Source organism: Tauraco erythrolophus, chromosome 12 (genome assembly GCF_009769465.1).
Source record: "Tauraco erythrolophus isolate bTauEry1 chromosome 12, bTauEry1.pri, whole genome shotgun sequence".
Classification (NCBI taxonomy): Eukaryota; Metazoa; Chordata; class Aves; order Musophagiformes; family Musophagidae; genus Tauraco; species Tauraco erythrolophus.
In genome coordinates, this window is record NC_141476.1 from 4,397,077 (window position 1) to 4,415,387 (window position 18,311).

General features: G+C 41.6%; 1 protein-coding gene across 4 annotated transcripts in view; it reads left to right on the forward strand.

Annotated features, from left to right (window-relative positions):
* The window catches only part of PDZRN3 (PDZ domain containing ring finger 3), a 145,069-nt gene extending 129,379 nt beyond the window's left edge, over nt 1–15,690 (forward strand). For all 4 annotated transcript variants that reach the window (XM_086618967.1, XM_086618969.1, XM_009993092.2 and 1 more), the window contains 6 exons: nt 1,587–1,674; nt 10,002–10,100; nt 10,958–11,020; nt 11,905–12,006; nt 13,083–13,199; nt 14,140–15,690. In XM_086618967.1, the coding sequence (XP_086475093.1) occupies nt 1,587–1,674; nt 10,002–10,100; nt 10,958–11,020; nt 11,905–12,006; nt 13,083–13,199; nt 14,140–15,690 (2,020 nt within the window). The remainder of the gene's footprint in view (nt 1–1,586; nt 1,675–10,001; nt 10,101–10,957; nt 11,021–11,904; nt 12,007–13,082; nt 13,200–14,139) is intronic.
* The last annotated feature ends 2,621 nt before the right edge of the window (nt 15,691–18,311 follow it).

An 18,311-nucleotide genomic window follows, 5' to 3' on the forward strand; every position in this document is an offset into this window, starting at 1 on the left:
ATCCCTGTCAGCGCTCCCAGGAAACAGTTTGACTAAAACCAGGCACTGATCCTGTACTGCTCCTAAGGGACTTTCATGGCATGTTAGCATGGACACGTTGAACCAGGAACTGGGCTTCTGTGGGCAGTGTCTGCCCCTTTCATGGCCCTTAGTGCCAACTACTTGGAAGACGGTTCCATTGGATGTTACCGCATGGCCACCTGTTCCCAGCCCATGGAAAATTCAAGCACAGCTGCATGTTTTAGTGGAAGCATTTGACAGAAGGCTAGCTTTGAGCTCGTTTGTGGTGAACGAGCAGTAGGGCTCAGAGCACTGCGGAGAGAACGCGCTTTTCCCCAGAGCCCCTCTGCTGCCTACCCCCAAACGCATTTGCAAGAAGGGCTTTCAATAACTGCAACTTTCCAACTGAAAAAACAATTACATTAGGAAAACAGCAAAGATTAATTCGTGATGAGCCATTTAGGTTGCGACAGGCCTGCGTAATACCAGCTCAGTCCTATCAGGTAGCTTCGTATTGCCCCGTAATCGTGAGACATGGATTCCAACTCTGCTAGCACCGTCAGTGGCCGTAGATGTTGGTCTGAGCAGCGTCGCTGCCTCAGGGCTGTCCCTGTGTACAAAGGCACTCAGTCACCTATTCAACTGTGCTGTCACCCAGCATGTGCAAGCAGAGGCATTTTCTCCTGCTGCTTTCAGTAACATCCAATTCTCATTCAAATTAATCTAGCCTGCATGTAACAACTGGGGTATCTTAGCTGACTAGAAGATGCTGTTATGTGAATAGCCTCACACTTACAAAGAAACATGGATCTAGTTAACAGAGAATTAAAGGGAGTTTACTTTCATTGCAGAAATAAAATTTCAGCTTAGAAAAAAGTCATCACAGGAGCATTACACAGCTTGCAACTTCCAAAGCATAGCCAGTGAAACGTCGGAGAGCTCGAGCTGTAAAAAGCAGCATGCCAGTAATGAACGGTGATATGAAGAGTGGTGCATATTTAAGTAGTATTTAAATCATGCACAGCCTATTGCATTCAAATCAATCAAGAGAATGCTCTTGATCCAAATAGTTGGGTGGCAAATTATTTTTATAATACTTAGCAATTTGATACAATTTTCTGTCTTCAAGGCAGAGTAAAAGTACCAAACAAGCAAGCAAGGATGGTTTTACTTGCATGTTTGCAAATGACCTGATCTTGTAAGTAAATAATCTAGTGTTCCCTCTCACCTTGAACCCTGGCAAATATCTGCCCACTTAGCTGTCACCTGGTACCCCTGACCCTACTTGGCTGCTATTGTCTCTGTGTATTTTTTCCCCAAGTCAGCCTTACATTTGGAGGAAAAGCATTAATAAATGCAAAGACTCTTTACGAGTCTCTCATTCATCATCAGATGCCAAATGTTTTAGACTGCTCTTATAATACAATGCAATTTTTGTTCAGTAGTGTATATAATTAACCACATGCAACTTCTTGGTTTGGTTTTTAGTCCATCATGTTCACGATGACTTGCTGTAAGCTTGGAACGGATTAACATGCTAACTAGAGTACTGAGTGCTGTCCTAAAACATAGCTTTTTTTTCCCAGCCATCCATCAGTGCATGAATACTACGACCCAAATGACTACATGGGAGGAATTCATCAAGAAATGGATCGAGATGAGTTGGAATTAGAGGTACTTTGTCTTTAGTAATGATTTCATTTACCTAAAGTTTAACGTGTGCGTATCATGGTCTTTACGTTGTGTATAAAGTGAAAAGACATTTCAAAGCAGTTGTAACATTGCTCATTTGCTACTTTGCAGGTTGCAAATCTTACTGATACCTTTAGCAATGTATTTAACTATATTCCATGGACCGGTGAGCCAGACCTTCATTATTTATTTTAATTTGTTAGCTGAAGTCATTGATTCCATTAATTAAATTCTGTCTATCTATGCTGATTTCGACTTTCTGAAAATCTGAAAGGCTTTCCAAGTTGGCTGAGTGGCAAGACCTGTTCCACATAGTTACAGTAAAAATGTGTGAGTTTCCCTTAAATATTCCCCAGCTGAGAAACAGATGCTCTTGATCATATAATTTAGAAGTATTTTAAGTATACAAGACAAGACCAGAAGAGATTTGCCACTATACTATGTTGCTCCTCCCTTTTTCATTACTGAAATGTTACATAGGTATACATATAAAAGTATAGAGAATAAAAGTTGAGCCAGTCATGGAGGTGTGCAAGTCTGTTTCCCTGCCAAATCTTTCAAAATCACTTTCGGTTTTAGTACTGGTATATCCCATCAGAAGTTCATCTTCAGTTTTCTCATTCTTAATGTTAATAACGTGCTCCCAACCATTCAGAATACAGGATATAAATTGTGGGCCTTGGTTCTGCCAGATACTTAAGCAGCACTGACCCACTGAAGCGTTTTAAATTGTTTGTAATAAATAGCAGTAAAGTATCTCAGTACTTCTAAATACTGCCAGCAATGTCTGACCCAGCTCATCCGTTCAGGATTATCGGTAAGTGAATAGTTTACTCTTCGCTTGCTTGTGTTTCTGATGTCTTAGATCCTGGTCCTGCCAAGGCTTATTTGCCAGAGCAAGCGATGCTGACCGATCTGTAGCTCTGTTTAAATCCATGGTAGATTTATCCACAGCTTCAATGGCAGCAGAGTTCAGTCATTCCGTGAGCACAAAGTTGTTCCCTTCTATAAAAGTGTTTGCAGGATCAAGGACTAAAACCCCATAAAAAATTTGCAAGCTGTTCTCAAATTCTGCAGATCTGGTAGTAATTCATCTCTGTATACAAACGCAAATCAACGTCAGGATAAAATCAAAGTGCCAGTAAAACAAACACTTCTTAGCAGACCTCAGGGCATTACTTTTCAAACAAGTGCCTTTTTTTTTTTAAATAAAAACAAATACAGATTTCAGTCTTAAGGGAAAATGTAGAACAAATTAGTATTTTCTACCAGTGTCTCTTCAAAATCTATCTTTTAGGAAATCTAATATTGGGGATGAATTATATGGCTTCCATTAGAAGGTCAACCAGTTGAGCTGAAAACTGTTTGAACACATGCACTTCTGTAGCCAGACGTTAATATGCCTTTAAACCACAACATTAATAATTTTGACATTGATATAGTACTTGATGGCGAAAGGTGATCAGCTCAGTAACACAGGGAGATGAACATTAGAAAAGTCTCTGTAGCCTAATAGTATTTCTTAAAAACCACTAAAGATTCTTGTTCAAATTGTAGAGACTATGATCAATGGTGAGGTCAAAGTGCTAACAGGGACTCAACTGGCTAGTTGCTTTTTTGTTTGCCTTTTGATAGATACATTCTAAAAGACCACAAAGGCACTGTTTCATTGACTGCAGCAGGAATGTCTAAAGTGAGAAAGCCATCAAGTCAGCCTTCTGGGTTTCTATGTCCATAAAATGTGCTTTGAATTTAAATCAGAAGCTCCTTATCTAAACTTTTATGGTCTATAACTGGCTGTTTAGTGATTTGTAACAAGTAAACAAGACAAAAAAAACAGCGAAATACCCAACTTCACTACAAGCTTCTAATGTAAATATCCATAGGAACCAATTTATACTGGCAGTATTGCCAAGACACCAAACTTGTGTTCTCAGTTTTCACTCACAACATCAAATTTTAAGAGTCAACAGCAAATTTTAAGAGTCATCTCTTAAAATTGATGACTCAGAGGTAACTGTCATGTATTCCCTACTACAAAAATAAATACAGTTTCTTTTCTTTTGAAGTTTACGTGCCACAAGGAAAGAGGGACTAAATCCTGAACTACTATTTGATTATAAATTAAAAGTACATTCATTCTTCACAGAGGCCCAGCCAGAAGTCATTTCAAGCTCATAAAGGAAGAATAATGTCGCTCCAGGATTCCCCAGCAACATTAAGCGTTAATATGTTTATTCCAACGAGTCTGTCCAGCTGTCAGACACATCGCCCAAGCGAGGGCTTCCTCAGCGCGTTCATTTGCTCACATTACAAAGGAGAACGTGCTACATCCAAAAGGGGCTTGTTCTCTCCCATTTGGCTTTCTGCCTTTACCTTTTCCTATACGTAACTTGTATGTAGGTCCTATTTTCTTTCTGAGTTGAGAACTGAGCTAAGCTCAGCTGAATGGCTAGTTGAGACTAATGAAAGCTTGGAGATGAAAAACTACATTAAATGTTTGCTAACTCCTGAAATCTCCCTTCTGATACTCTCACTCAATCCTGGCCAGAAGGGAAGTCTTCACGTCAAGAGACTGAAAGACAACAGATTCATTCAAATAGCTTTTCGCCCTCCGAGCGCACAGCTCTTGCACAGTGTTCCTGGCATGAAACCAGAACATCTGATCAGCAAAAAATGAACATACTGAGCACCAAAAGCCACACGCTTCAAAATTTGAAATTAATACTTCACTGCTTTTAGGAAACCATAAATAAAAGCTGAGTACCAGGGTTTCGACCTCTCCCCAGTAATCTGTTTGCAAGGGAGGGGAGGAGGCGAGAAGTAACTGTCTGAACATGGGAATCAGTAGGCTCCACCACAGGCACTCTGCAATTTTTATTCCATCCTGGCTGTAAAGCATTTGAAAGCATCTTTTATGTGAATATATTTCTTCTCAATGAAAACTCCTGCTCTGCAGGGAGTTGCACTCATCAGGAGCTTCTCAAGGCGTTACTACATCTGAATACAAAGGACTTCAGCCCTCACAGTCCTGCTCAGGCAGTGATTGGATACGTAGACGTTTAAAAAGCAGAGTCTGCCTTCAGCTTCACAACTGCACTTCCCAAGGCAAATATTTGTACCTTCCTGTTTGGAACAAATCCAAAAGTTGTAAAACTTTCCATGTTGCTGACAAGGTAATACTGAAAGATTGTCCTCCCTTCGCTCTCTGGAGGACTCCAACCTGGCCTTAACACCTCTTACTGCATGAGAAAGGTCTTAATCATGGACCATTGGCCATCTGCTTGGCAAAGAGCCTGGGCATGCCTTACGTAGGCATCCTAAACCTCTTCTCATCAGGGTGAGAAGCACTTTTCTTCAGCCTTTCCTGGCACTACTGATGACTTAAGCTAGTCCAGTCTCTATGGTCCATCAGAGAACCACCATCATAGAGCTGGGCTGGCACAGAAACGTCCAGGTAGATTTTTACTTCTTCTCTAGGGCAAAGAATTTTTTTTAAAAAAAGTTTTATAAAATTTCCTTCTCTGAAAAGTGGAGGGGTGGGGTTTTTGCTTTTTACCTATGTTGAAAACCACGTTTATGTGAAAAGGCAAATGTAAAGGTCGCTTTCTTTAGCTTCAAGACAGCAAGAACAAGATTTTTCCTCCTGCTGTACCAAGGTCAGTTGCCAAAAGGTAGTGAGAAGGCCTCACGCAGTATAAAAGGAAATCGTTCTTTATATTTATTTCCTTGACATTCTTTCCTGGGTGAAATCCATTAATGAAATAGCAAAAAAAGTGTGCCCTGCTGGTCAGATATGTCAGAAGTCAGCACAGGAAAAAAACCCACCACTTTTTAGAGAGACAAAAGGACAGAGTGCTTACCATGCAAGCTTTGGATAATGCTCTGTGAATGTCTGAACTTTTTTTACCCATCGTTGTCCTCTCATTTCAGATTTCTACTGCTCATTTCTGTCTCGTTAGAGAAAGGACTTTGATTTTTATAAATTTGCAGGCAGGTCATAATTCTAAAGCGGCAGTACAATAATTCAATAATATCTTGCAAATGAAGGATCTTCTGAGCTTACAGAGGTTAATTTATTATTATCACTTACTCCTGATTCATTATTATGGGCGGTTGCAGGTATAATGTCATAGTGCATGTTCATTTCTTCTTGTCTCGCTGCAAATGCCACGTGGATTTCAGCAACTAGCCCTTTCAGCCCTCCTCGGCTCTACATTTGACACGGAGCCAATAATCCTTCAGACCGTTCTCTTGCACAGGCTGTTTTGAAATAGCATACAAATACTTCTCTCAAAATGTCACTTTTACCTGATCTAAAGAAGCAGATTTTAATTATCTCTGTGTGTAAAAGTTGCATCGTTTATCAAGTTTTTACATTTATCATATTAACACGGCCCTGACATTACCACACTTGGTGGATACCACCACTGCCTGCTGACTGATTTCTGCAGGTCTAGGCCAGGTGTTCAGTAACTTCAGTGTCTCCCTTCCACAATGTAAGAGGCTGATGCATTTCATAATATTGTGAGTCCACGACCATGGTACCTGAGCCCTACGTACACGTTCACCTCAAGACTGTACAGCCCAGACTAATCTGACAGAGCACAGGTCTAGCAGGGTCTCTGGAAGCAGTCCAGCAGGCTTGCAGGATCAGGCCCTTGGGCTGCCCGGGAGCACAACACTGAACACAGAGGAGTAAGAAATGGCAAGTCCTGTGGCACTGCAAACACGTGAACTTACACCTTCACAGTTTTCTAGGCCCATATGAATTCCTAGTGTTTCATTAGTTTCTGGTACAATTTCATAGAATCATAGAATCATAGAATGGTTAGGGCTGGAAGGGACCTTCAAAGGTCATCTAGTCCAACCCCCCTGCAACAAACAGGGATATCTACAACTAGATCAGGTTGCTCAGGGCCTTGTCCAACCTGGCCTTGAACGTCTCCAGGGATGGAGCATCCACCACCTCTCTGGGCAACCTGTTCCAGTGTTCTACCACTCTCATAGTAAAAAATTTTTTCCTAATATCCAACCTGAACCTACCTCCCTCTATTTTAAAACCATTACCCCTTGTCCTATCATAACTGGCCCTCCTGAACAGCCTCTCCCCATCTTTCCTGTAGGCCCCCTTGAGGTACTGGAAGACCGCTATAAGGTCACCCCGGAGCCTCCTCTTCTCCAGGCTGAACAGCCCCAACTCTTTCAGCCTGTCCTCATAGGAAAGGTGCTCCAGCCCTCTTATCATCTTCGTGGCCCTCCTCTGGACCCTCTCCAACTGGTCCATGTCCTTCTTATGTTGGGGGCTCCAGAACTGGACGCAGTACTCCAAGTGAGGTCTCACAAGGGCAGAGTAGAGGGGGAGAATCACCTCCCTCGACCTGCTGGCCACACTCCTCTTGATGCAGCCCAGGACGCGGTTGGCCTTCTGGGCCGCAAGAGCACATTGCCGGCTCATATTGAGCTTCTCGTCCACCAGTACTCCCAAGTCCTTCTCCTCAGGGCTGCTCTCGATCCAATCACCACCCAGTCTGTATTTATGCCTGGGATTGCCACAACCCAGATGTTGGACCTTGCATTTCACAAGCTGCCTCCATACCTGTACTTGCAGGTGCCAGTTTTCTATTTTCCCCTTTCATGTTTCTCTGCATTATACAGTCCCGACTCTGAATATGGAAAATAACCTTTGTTTTGAAGACTCTGGTGTTGATTCTTCAACTCCAACTGGAATTGCACGCTTTTATCTCTCAAACATGTCAAACCTTTATGTTTCTATTAAAACTTCACTGACACAAAGACCCACAGAAAGCATCTGTTCCTATTTTTATGTTCACAAAGTTATCGTATTTGGGGAACATCAGTCTCACTTATTCTCTTCCTACCAAGTACTAGAGGGATTGTACCCAAGGGTAAGTCTGTCAACTAATTACTCATAAAAATTCAGGTTCTACACACCTGCTTTAAAATTTTTTTTTGTTTCCTTTAGCTTTTTGCTGCTTAATTCGTGTGCTTTTAAACAATATCTATCTGGTTTCACTTTTAAAACATGTATTATTTTATTTACCAGATGATTTATTATCTTCCAGTATATCACAGGTGATGTCTTGGATGGTGTGTTTTAAATATAAACCCGTACTTAATTTTAATTACGATAATATGCTTTATAGTTGCACACTTAAAAAAAAACACCTATTGTTATTCAAAACATGCAGCAGGTAAGAATGAAACTAATAGCTTGTTCCCTCCTCTTCTTCCACTCCAAAAGGTGCTGGCAAGTGTTTATGGTTACACAGGATCTATTTAAATAACAGCCAAAGTCATCATGCTTTTTTTGTTTGTTTTTGTAGGGTTCTTTTTGACATTTTATAGATATATTTTCGCTACCAGTATGACACAGTAGAATGAGCTACAGCAGTAGTTTCTTGCCACTATTTCGTTGCCATGTTTTCAAATCAGCAAACAATATAAAAAACTTTCCTTAAAGAGATGAAATCTTTTTGTTACAGTATGCAGGAAATAATGGGAATCATTCTAGGCCTGAATTAGGCCCATTTCACAAATTTGCAGCTCGTCCCTAGTTCACACCATGATTAAATGCAGAATAACCTCATTGTCTGCAGTGTTCCCAAGGATCAACTGAGATCACTTGATCTCAGAACCAGATCCACATTGTCTCATCATTTCTTCTGAAGAATTTCCACCTCCTCTCTAGAAAACCCCCAAAGCTTTAGAAATCTGAAAAAACTCCACTATTAAAGCACTGCGTTCAAGCCTTTAAGTAATAAATGGGGAGAAAAAGGGCAGCAATTCACTGTAGATACTATTGATTGAAACCATTTAAATACCATCTGAAATGTCACTGACATTTACAGCTATGTTTCTTTAAAAAAAAACAGAAGAAATTACACATGTTGACAAGTAGATAACACGAGATTGCTGATCTTGGCAGCCGCCATCTAGACATGCCAATAAATTATTCATATCAGCTTGTTTTACTGTCTTGCCCCTTGCAAGTGGCACGGCGCAGGTCGGAACAGAGACGTTCAGAAATAACGAGCCGTGTTACCAGAACTTTCCCACTGGAACGGACCAGTCCAAGCACCAGCACATGGTTCTGGGTCTGCCCTGGGGCTGGACAGCCCTTGGATTCCACAGAGGCTGTGCCCTCTTTCTCAGCCTGTGTCCCTTTGCCCCCTCTCCCTGGTCCCACTCTTTCCCCTTGCAGCAATGGGGCTTGAGCCCCACAGACACCTCCTGCATCCTGCCTGGCACTAGCTGCAGAGGAACAGGATCTTCCCAAGGCTTGCTCACCACCAAGCACCCGTTTAATGGATTAAAGACCACAACTGCGCTTGGCACTACGCCTCTACCTATGAGGACACATCCTTCCTCCCCATGGCAGCATCCTCAGGGCTGACACAGCAGTCACAGGAAGACAGTTAAGCACATCAGGCTCCCAGGATGTCCCTTGGGAGCGAGAAGGCAGAGCTGAGAGATGCTGCATGGATGGTTACGCAGACTGTGCACCAGCCAGGAGCATCCAGAGCCTGTGGGCACCTCCATGGATTTTACAACCCTTTATACCAACCAGTGTCACAGAACAGCAGCAAGCATAGGAAAAAAAATAACCCATGTGGAGTCTATGGGGCAAAAAAGCATAGAGGAAAACCATCTATTTTTAGGGTGGCTTAAACGTCTCCAAGACTAACGAGACCACCAAAGAGCACTGGAATGATAAACCGTGACCTTCTGAAACCAAAGGCTTGTGAGATATTGAAGTGCTTATTATATTTGTATTACCAATACCGAATGCTTTGCTGACAATATATTGATCCTCGGTCACACTTTGGAGAAATTTATTACATCATTTCATGAAAATTACACAAGCTAATGTAATAGAGTATTATATTTTTCTCTGAAATGCCAGAAAATTTCCCTGCTTATAAGGAAATATATATCAGCTATGGCAAATATCGAAATCATACTTTGTAAGCATTTTAGCATTTGAAATTTTACCACTAGAGGAATATAGGTAATTTTTCTTCTTTAAGATCAATAAAAGGTCTGTTTTCAAAATGACTTCATATTGATTGAAGGGTCAAAAATGCCCCAGGTATTGATTGTCTGCACATAATCCCGTTTTGCTCAGTAAGTTAACCTCGTCTACAAGTGAAATGAAAAGAGATCCACTATATCACTTAAGCAAAATATTTTCATTGTATTTGAAAAATTGCTCCCATCAGTCACCAGTGTCTCACTGACAATGTTGGGGGGTTTTGTTTTCTTTTTTTTTTTTTTTTAAACCTCAGGAAGTGGATTTACATAGAATGAACAGCCAGGACAAGCTTGGCCTTACCGTATGTTACAGAACGGATGACGAAGATGACATGGGTATTTATGTGAGTGAGGTAAGACTGAGCTGATTTCCATACGATACAATTTGTCTTTTAAACTGCTGTGTTGGGCCTTTAAGACATTTGTTTTCTGTTGTACCATGTTCGAAAAACAACCAGAATGCAGTAATTGGAAGAAATCTAATTATTTTTCCTTTTCTCCAAACTAAGTGAAATCCTGCATCCACTGAAGTCAAACTTTGTTACATTAACATTTAGTGTTCATTTTTTCCCTAACAGAGTCTCAGTGTTCAGTTCAAAGTATTTCTAATGTACTCTTCCTTTAATTTTGTTCTCAGTTGTTCCAGAAACAATATAAAGGGGGGAAAAACAAACACACACACATTTTTATTTGCAAAGATTTGGGGCTCATTTGTCTCTCTTTGCCCCGTTTCATGAAATAAGTAACATTTTATACATAATCTTTTTATCACGCAGATCCATTTCAAATTAGTAGCAGCAGTTTGGGGAAAGAAACTCATAACCAATTCTAAGATATTCCATTAAAATGCTTCACCTAGGACATAATCCTTCCTGTCTGTATGGAAGAAACTGGTTGTAATCAGAGCACTGTGTTGGTAAAGCAAAACATTGAATCATGAGGCAACTTGGTATCATGCAAACATCATAAATCTACATTCTCTGAAGACACATCTCAGGAAGAAATGTTTAGGTTTCGACTTGATTGTTTTAATTTGCATTTCACTTTGTCTGACATGAGCAAAGAAGAGTCCTGCAAATCACTAAGTGAGACGTAACGACCGCAGATACAGCAGCAGTGACAGACACCCTGACTTCCAGTGTCAGTCATGTTACCAATACTAAATACTGAGCTCCAGCCCCCGGAGCACTCACGTTCTCTTATTTTGCAGATTGATCCCAACAGCATTGCTGCAAAAGATGGCCGACTCCGAGAAGGGGATCGCATTATTCAGGTACACGTGTAAATGACTGAGAGTCTGCTGACACTCTAACCTGCTGTAGTGTCTTTATTCCAGTATAATTTTTACACTCATTCCCTTCAGACTGGTATTCCTACGCTTCCTTTTAACTTTCGGAGGACATCTCGCCTTGCTCTGCTGTATCTCGCAGATACAGATTTTGGAAGTTCTGGCCAGGCGAAGCCCTATACTGGCCCTGCTCTGCAGGCCAAGCGTTTTGTCCACAGATGTCATCTGTTTCCAGCAAGTATCCTGATACACTTCCACTTTTAAGCCCTCCTACCACAAAATCCCTCTCTTCTGGCCCAAGTAATTACTCCTCTTTGCAGAATCCCTCTGGGCAGCCCTGTTTATTCACAGGGATGTTAGTACTTGTTCAGCAGGCTGAACACCCACTGCTCCGTGCCAGAATGAGCTGTCTTCCAAGTGTAACAATCCTACACAAATCCTAGGGGCTTTGTCAGAAGCGGTCTCTCCTCTGCACAGTCACCAACATACGTAGAGGTCCGCATCCCACTCAGTCTTTGGGAGCAGCATCCACAGCCTCACCTGTCCCACACGAGGATGGTCTTGTTCCTTTCCACTCACCAAACCTGACGTTACGATTCAGCTCCTGCCCTACTTTCCTTCTCCAGTTTCTGTCCTTGTAACAAGGCTCTGCGCATCAAATGCAGAGGTATCGAACAGCTTCACTTGTCCAAACCAACACACTTGCCCAACCCTTATCTGAACAACACAGCTGTAGACACCATCAGGGACCGTGCCTGGCCTGTGCTGCGCTAGGATCTATCCAGCCATGCAGTTCTGTAGGGCTCTTCTCAGCAGCATCTAAGTCCCCCTATTGAAAGGATTTCATTCTGTCGCTCTTTTCTTTAAAGATCAATGGCATAGAGGTACAGAACCGAGAAGAAGCTGTGGCACTTCTCACCAGTGAAGACAGCAAGAATATCTCCTTACTTGTTGCAAGACCAGAAATTCAGGTACTCTAGCAACAACAAAAACACCCTCTCTTCATTCTTAAGAGTTGCTGTTTTGTAGAAAGCAATTAGCACCTTTTGAAGAATTTCAGTTTACCTAAATCTACTAAAGCTACCTAAAACCGTATTCTACAGTTTGACTAGATACATGTATCGTCTAAAATAATGGAATTCAGCACAGTACTTACATATATATTTTATATTAAAGTTCAATTTATAAGATGTTTGGGGACTTACATATGCTGCAATGTATTATGGATTGGTACTGCAAGGTATTATGGATGGTTTCAAGCCATAGCTTTGAAGAACATACTGAACTCTAATTCCTATAGCAGTTGATTATTCATTCATTAAAACATCTATTATTTAGCCCTTTATACATCATCTGTTGACACAGTTAAATACTGTCAAGATGCATCCTCAGCTGTAATGAAAGGTTGAACCAGATCCCTTTGTAGAGCAGGGATTAGCACAACAAAGACGTTGAACAAACAGCCATGAGCACTCTTGTTTGATCCCTCCCTGCTCCTCATGCTGTGAGAGCAACCCTTGCAATGCACCTGCAGACACAGGGTCAGGCTCATGACTATCCTATTAGCCTAGATGTTTCTGATCTTTCCCTTGGGAATAATTGAGGCTGGGAGTAAAAAAGTCTTGCAGACCCTTAGCTGCATTTTTCCCTATGGCCCTTGATGCTGCCTCACAAGTGGTGCGATCAAGCTCTGGGCTCTGGAGTGGTTTTATACATCCTAATCAAGTCACGCACAAACCAAACCAGCTCCAACTCTTACAAGTATTTCCATGGATGAAAAGGCTGCTTTTGTTTCATATCTAAAGGGCTGTTGCATATAAAACCATGCTGTTGGAGATAGAGGTGGTGGTGGGAGGAGGCAGGATAGTCAATACCCGCACTTAGCACACAAGGAGGCGCGTGCTTCTTCCCAGGACACAGCAGCACTGTCACAGGAAGGAGTCTCCTAAGATTTCCCAATCTCTTTCCACAAAGAAAGAACATAATTTATGTCAGTCTTCATTCTTTTGACAACATTTTGTTTGATTTTCCCTCCCTTTTCCCATAGCTGGATGAAGGATGGATGGATGATGACAGAAATGATTTTCTGGATGACTTGCACATGGACATGTTAGAGGAACAGCACCACCAGGCAATGCAATTTACTGCCAGCATGCTCCAGCAGGTACTGCCGTTCTGTTGTGCCATGGTGTCAAAACTTCACATTGCACTCAATATCCCAGCATTGAACTTGACTGAATACACTTAGTGTCTCGAATGACAATCAAGGCAAAAGGACTTTCTGTAAAATCAAGGTGTTCCACAACTATCCAGAAACTTCATTTTGGGGACCAGAAGGTTTTCAAATGTTACGTTTTTTACTTTGCCCCTTAGGACAACGTGATCACGGGGTTAGAAGTCGTCTGTGGTCACAGAGCAGTAAAGCAAGGTGTATGGTGGATAGAGCAAGGAAGGAGCTAACTTATAAAATGTCCTATTTGATATGCATGCACATACTGAAAACAGCCTGCCTCCCAAACCATAAAACCCAATTGGAGAATTTGGGCAAACAACTGAAATAAGGTCTCTGTATGGGGAGAAAGGCAAAGAAAAGTTTTTACATAGCAAAGTTTATGCAGGGCTGCAGATTTGGACCTGGACTCCGTTGTTCTGCCATGATTAATGCAATCATACAAGTTCATGAACAGTTTTTCAGTTTTTGTCTAGATTTTTTTCTAGAATTTTCTAAAACTCTACGTCCTCCATGGGATCCACATTATCTGAAGGGACATATTCCCACTTTGGCACTGCAGTAGAACCAGACACTTTTGTGCACCTAAGTGGGAGAAGCAGCATTTTGAAAATGTGATTTCTACTGGTTTTGCTATATACCTGAAAAGCAAACCTCAAGTTCTTCTGAAAAGGATGTCCAGAACAGGCCAAGGCTTTGGTCACCATTTCTATGAGTTCTTAATAAGATTCTTTTCATACAAATAAAAGACAAAGATGCAGAAAGTGTAACAGGTGCTGAATTAAGAAAACTATTAAGTAATAAACACCCTGAGACATTTTATGCCCTTGAAATAATTTATTTTTCTGTCTTTTGATTTTTTTTTTGCTGTTAGAAGAAGCATGAGGAAGATGGAGGTACCACAGATACAGCCACTATTTTATCTAACCAGCACGAGAAGGACAGTGGCGTGGGGCGCACAGACGACAGCACTCGCAACGATGAGAGCTCCGAGCAGGAGAACAATGCAGATGATCACACCACCTCCTGCAACACCTTAGGGAGCCAGAAGAAGCTGACATACAGCCACGACACCCTGGGAAGTGGCGATATGCAGTTCAGCAACGAATCCTTTATCTCAGCCGACTGCACGGATGTCGACTTCCTTGGCATCCCTGTAGACGAATGCGAGCGATTCCGGGAACTGCTGGAACTGAAGTGCCAGGTGAAGTCTGCCAACCCTTACAGTCTGTATTACCATAACAGCACGCTGGATATGAGCAAAAGCGACCAAGAAAGCGTTGACAGAGAGCTGGAGATGCTGAACGAGGAGCTGCGCAATATCGAGCTGGAGTGCCTGAACATTGTGAGAGCTCACAAAATGCAGCAGCTGAAGGATCAGTACCGGGAGCCCTGGATGCTCCATAACAGCGGGTTCCGCAACTATAACACAAGCATCGATGTCCGCAGGCACGAGCTCTCGGACATCACGGAGCTCCCCGAGAAGTCTGACAAGGACAGCTCGAGCGCGTACAACACGGGCGAAAGCTGCCGAAGCACACCGCTCACGCTGGAGATCTCCCCCGACAATTCGCTGCGCAGAACTGCAGAAGGCATTAGCTGTCAAGGTAATGAGGGGGCAGTGGCATATAACATCTCCCAAAAGAATTTATTTGCTAGCTCAGAAAGTCATGAATCCAGCCCTGGTAAATGCCATGCCTCTGCTAAAGATCCCGACCTTGGCAAGCAGCTGGAAAGCAAGGAGAGAAAAGCCAGTGATGGAAGCAAAAGCCCGACTCACGGTCAAAAACCTTCTGGCTCCTACATGTCCCCATACCATCACTCTCCGTATAAGCACGCTCACATTCCGGCCCACGCGCAGCACTACCAGAGCTACATGCAGCTGATCCAGCAGAAGTCGGCGGTGGAGTACGCGCAGAGCCAAATGAGCCTGGTGAGCATGTGCAAAGACTTGAATTCCAGCCCGAGCGAACCGAGGATGGAGTGGAAGGTCAAGGTCAGAAGCGACGGGACCCGCTACATCACAAAGCGGCCCGTCAGGGACAGGCTGCTGAGAGAACGTGCCATAAAGATTAAGGAGGAGCGCAGCGGAATGACTACGGATGATGACGCCATAAGTGAAATGAAGATGGGCCGTTACTGGAGCAAGGAAGAGCGGAAGCAGCATTTGGTGAAAGCGAAGGAGCAGAGGAAGAGGCGCGAGTTTATGATGCAGAGCAGGTTAGATTGCTTAAAGGAGCAGCAAGGCGCAGAAGAAAAGAAAGAGATGAATATCATTGAACTGAGCCACAAAAAAATGATGAAGAAGAGAAATAAAAAAATATTTGACAATTGGATGACAATCCAAGAACTGCTAACCCACGGAACAAAGTCACCAGACGGCACGCGGGTGTACAATTCCTTCCTGTCAGTGACTACTGTATAATCCCCGTTGCTAAATTATGTACATAAACCACTACCATTGGGGTAGAAATCAATGCCTCGTTCAATGTGGCACAATTTTGTATATAAGACACAGTCATGGAGTTTATAGTTCAAATACTGAACTCTACAGCTGCGGGTGCCAAGGATCTCCATGAGAAAGTGGAGAGGAAGCTTGCCCATCTCCTTCGAAGGCAATATTAGCAGTGCTTTTTGGAACACTGATTGTACTTTTTTACTTGTTACCTTTTACATGAAGTGTTTAAATATCAGAAATGTATTAACCATACTTACACAGGTAACTTGCTAAACTATATTCATATTAAAGGTACCCGTGCTTTTCTTTACCTAAAAAAATTGCAAAAAACCCACAAGAGCAACTGCACATACGTATTCTTTATGAAACCATATTTTGTGGTATTATTTTGCTGTTGTTCACTTCTACACAGAGTGCTGTTTATCAGTATTTAGCTCAAGTTTAAACTCAGAATCAGAATCATTCTCTGTAATATTTAACAGTTACCAAACAGCGGTTTTTACAGTTATCTCAACATTTAAACCTTTTTCTTTTTAGGGTTTCTGAAGAAAGTATGTAGGTTTCACCTGAAAAGCCTGAAGCAAAGTACACTATGCTGCAGCTTTAAAGGGTTTTAAAGCATGCTTGCAAATGTTGCAACCTATTGAAAAACCGTGCATGTACAGCTCATTTGTTTATATAAGACAGTTTGTGGCATTTGAAAAGCCCATGGTAGTAACTGTTTGCTTTATAGATTTGAATGTATTGAATTATAAAAGCAGTTTCATGAAATCACCATTAGCTACAAACGTTAACAAGTAAAATGAAGTAAAATAAATTATTGTTTTATATTTCAAACTATTTTAAATTCTTTTGATTCCCTTCTGGTTTCACCACGTAGAGCATTCTTTCCTTGAGCATAGCTCCTGTGCTGCAGCAATGCCTGGACAGCCTACCGGAGCCAAATCTCACAGAATAATCAGAATCTTGACTTTGGGGAGAATCTGGATTGAGGTTTTCTTGAGAGAAGGAGAGATGGAGGGAAGGGGCAAGAGAGAAGCACAAGGAATATCAAGAGTAGAATCAAGCAATGCATCTCTAACTCACAAAGCACTTAAAATGGCCTGTAAGTGAGAAAGAAATAGGATTTCTAGTCTCCTGTTTTGCTTTGTTTTGTGGTTTCTTAGTGGTATATAAAACTCCAGTGTGGGTTTGTATTAAAAACAGACAATACATAAATTAAAGCATATATAAATGAAAGCAAATAAGTATATAAATTAAAAGAGAGAATGAAAAAGACAAACCCTAAATGTCAAAGAGGTATCGCACTCCTTTTCTTGTTTGCTAGTTCTCATTAAGAATTTGGATATAAATTGGAATATTTCGCTGGATGAAGTAAAGTAGACTCATTAAGAATAGATCCCAGATTCTCCATCCCTTCTCCTTTTTCCCTTACCCTCACAGAAAACCTGCTCCCAAACCCTTGAAGTTTTTGTTCTGGACTCTTCTGTTGTAACTATACCGAGCAAAGATTATAATCTTAATGATAGACGTGAAAAGTTGGAAGGGGAGACATTAACAGTTTCTCAGTACCCATTTTGTCTATTCAAGAAGAAAACAACAGATTCGTTCAGGGTTTTCTCCACTTCCTTTGTGGATTAACACTGAATTAGCACTGAATGTATGTCTACTATATTCCACAGTAAACTCTTTACATACCAAAAATGCGTCTTCAGCCCATGAAAATTGTCACTACGCCTTGAAACCGAGCACTCAGGTCAACAAGCCTCTGTAAATTTATCTTCAAACGCTATTTTCTTTTGGGATGAAGAACGGGTCCTACTGTAGTCTGCCAAGAGCCAGGATTTCACCTGACATACTACCAGCCATTATCATCATGAGTAGTACAGTAGGAAAAATACAGGATTTTCACAACACACGGCCTTCAACGTAAGACACTTGCTATATCTGAGTCAGATCCACTTTACTCTGAGTTCACTTTCTGTTCTTCTCAATCGCAGTGTGAGAGCCATAGCAAAGTACTGCCTCTCCTAAAGTTCAGAAATTCAGATGCACAGGCAGAGCGATGCTTAATGCGGAATCACAATCCTTGAACCAGGCACGAAAAGACAGTGAAGCCATCTTTAGTCTACCTGGAAATAGTAAAGTAAGATCTGAAGTGCTCTAATCAGGAATAATTATCCTCAAGGTGTTCCTCATAAAAACAAGCTCCTTTAGAGTAACTCGACAGCAACTGGTTCCTTCAGGCATCGGTTACCTAAATGCTGAGCATTGTACACACGTGTGTGAACAGCAGAAACATTTGGGAATTCAAGTGTGATGTGTAGAGATTGCACCAAAGCATCAGCAGTACAAAACTTACATTCTTTGATACGTTGAAATAAAATTATTGGTCAAGAATTATTCTCACACCTTTGAGTTTTTCCTCACTAACATTTGTTGTTATTTTGGTCAGTTAAAGATCACCTCTCTTTAGTATTATGACTTATTAACTAGCATTGGTTCACAGAATCCATCAGCTTTCTTGGAAATCTGGGTGAAAGCTTTGCAAACTGCAGATTTTCCTTTTCCTTTCTCAGTTATCTTAT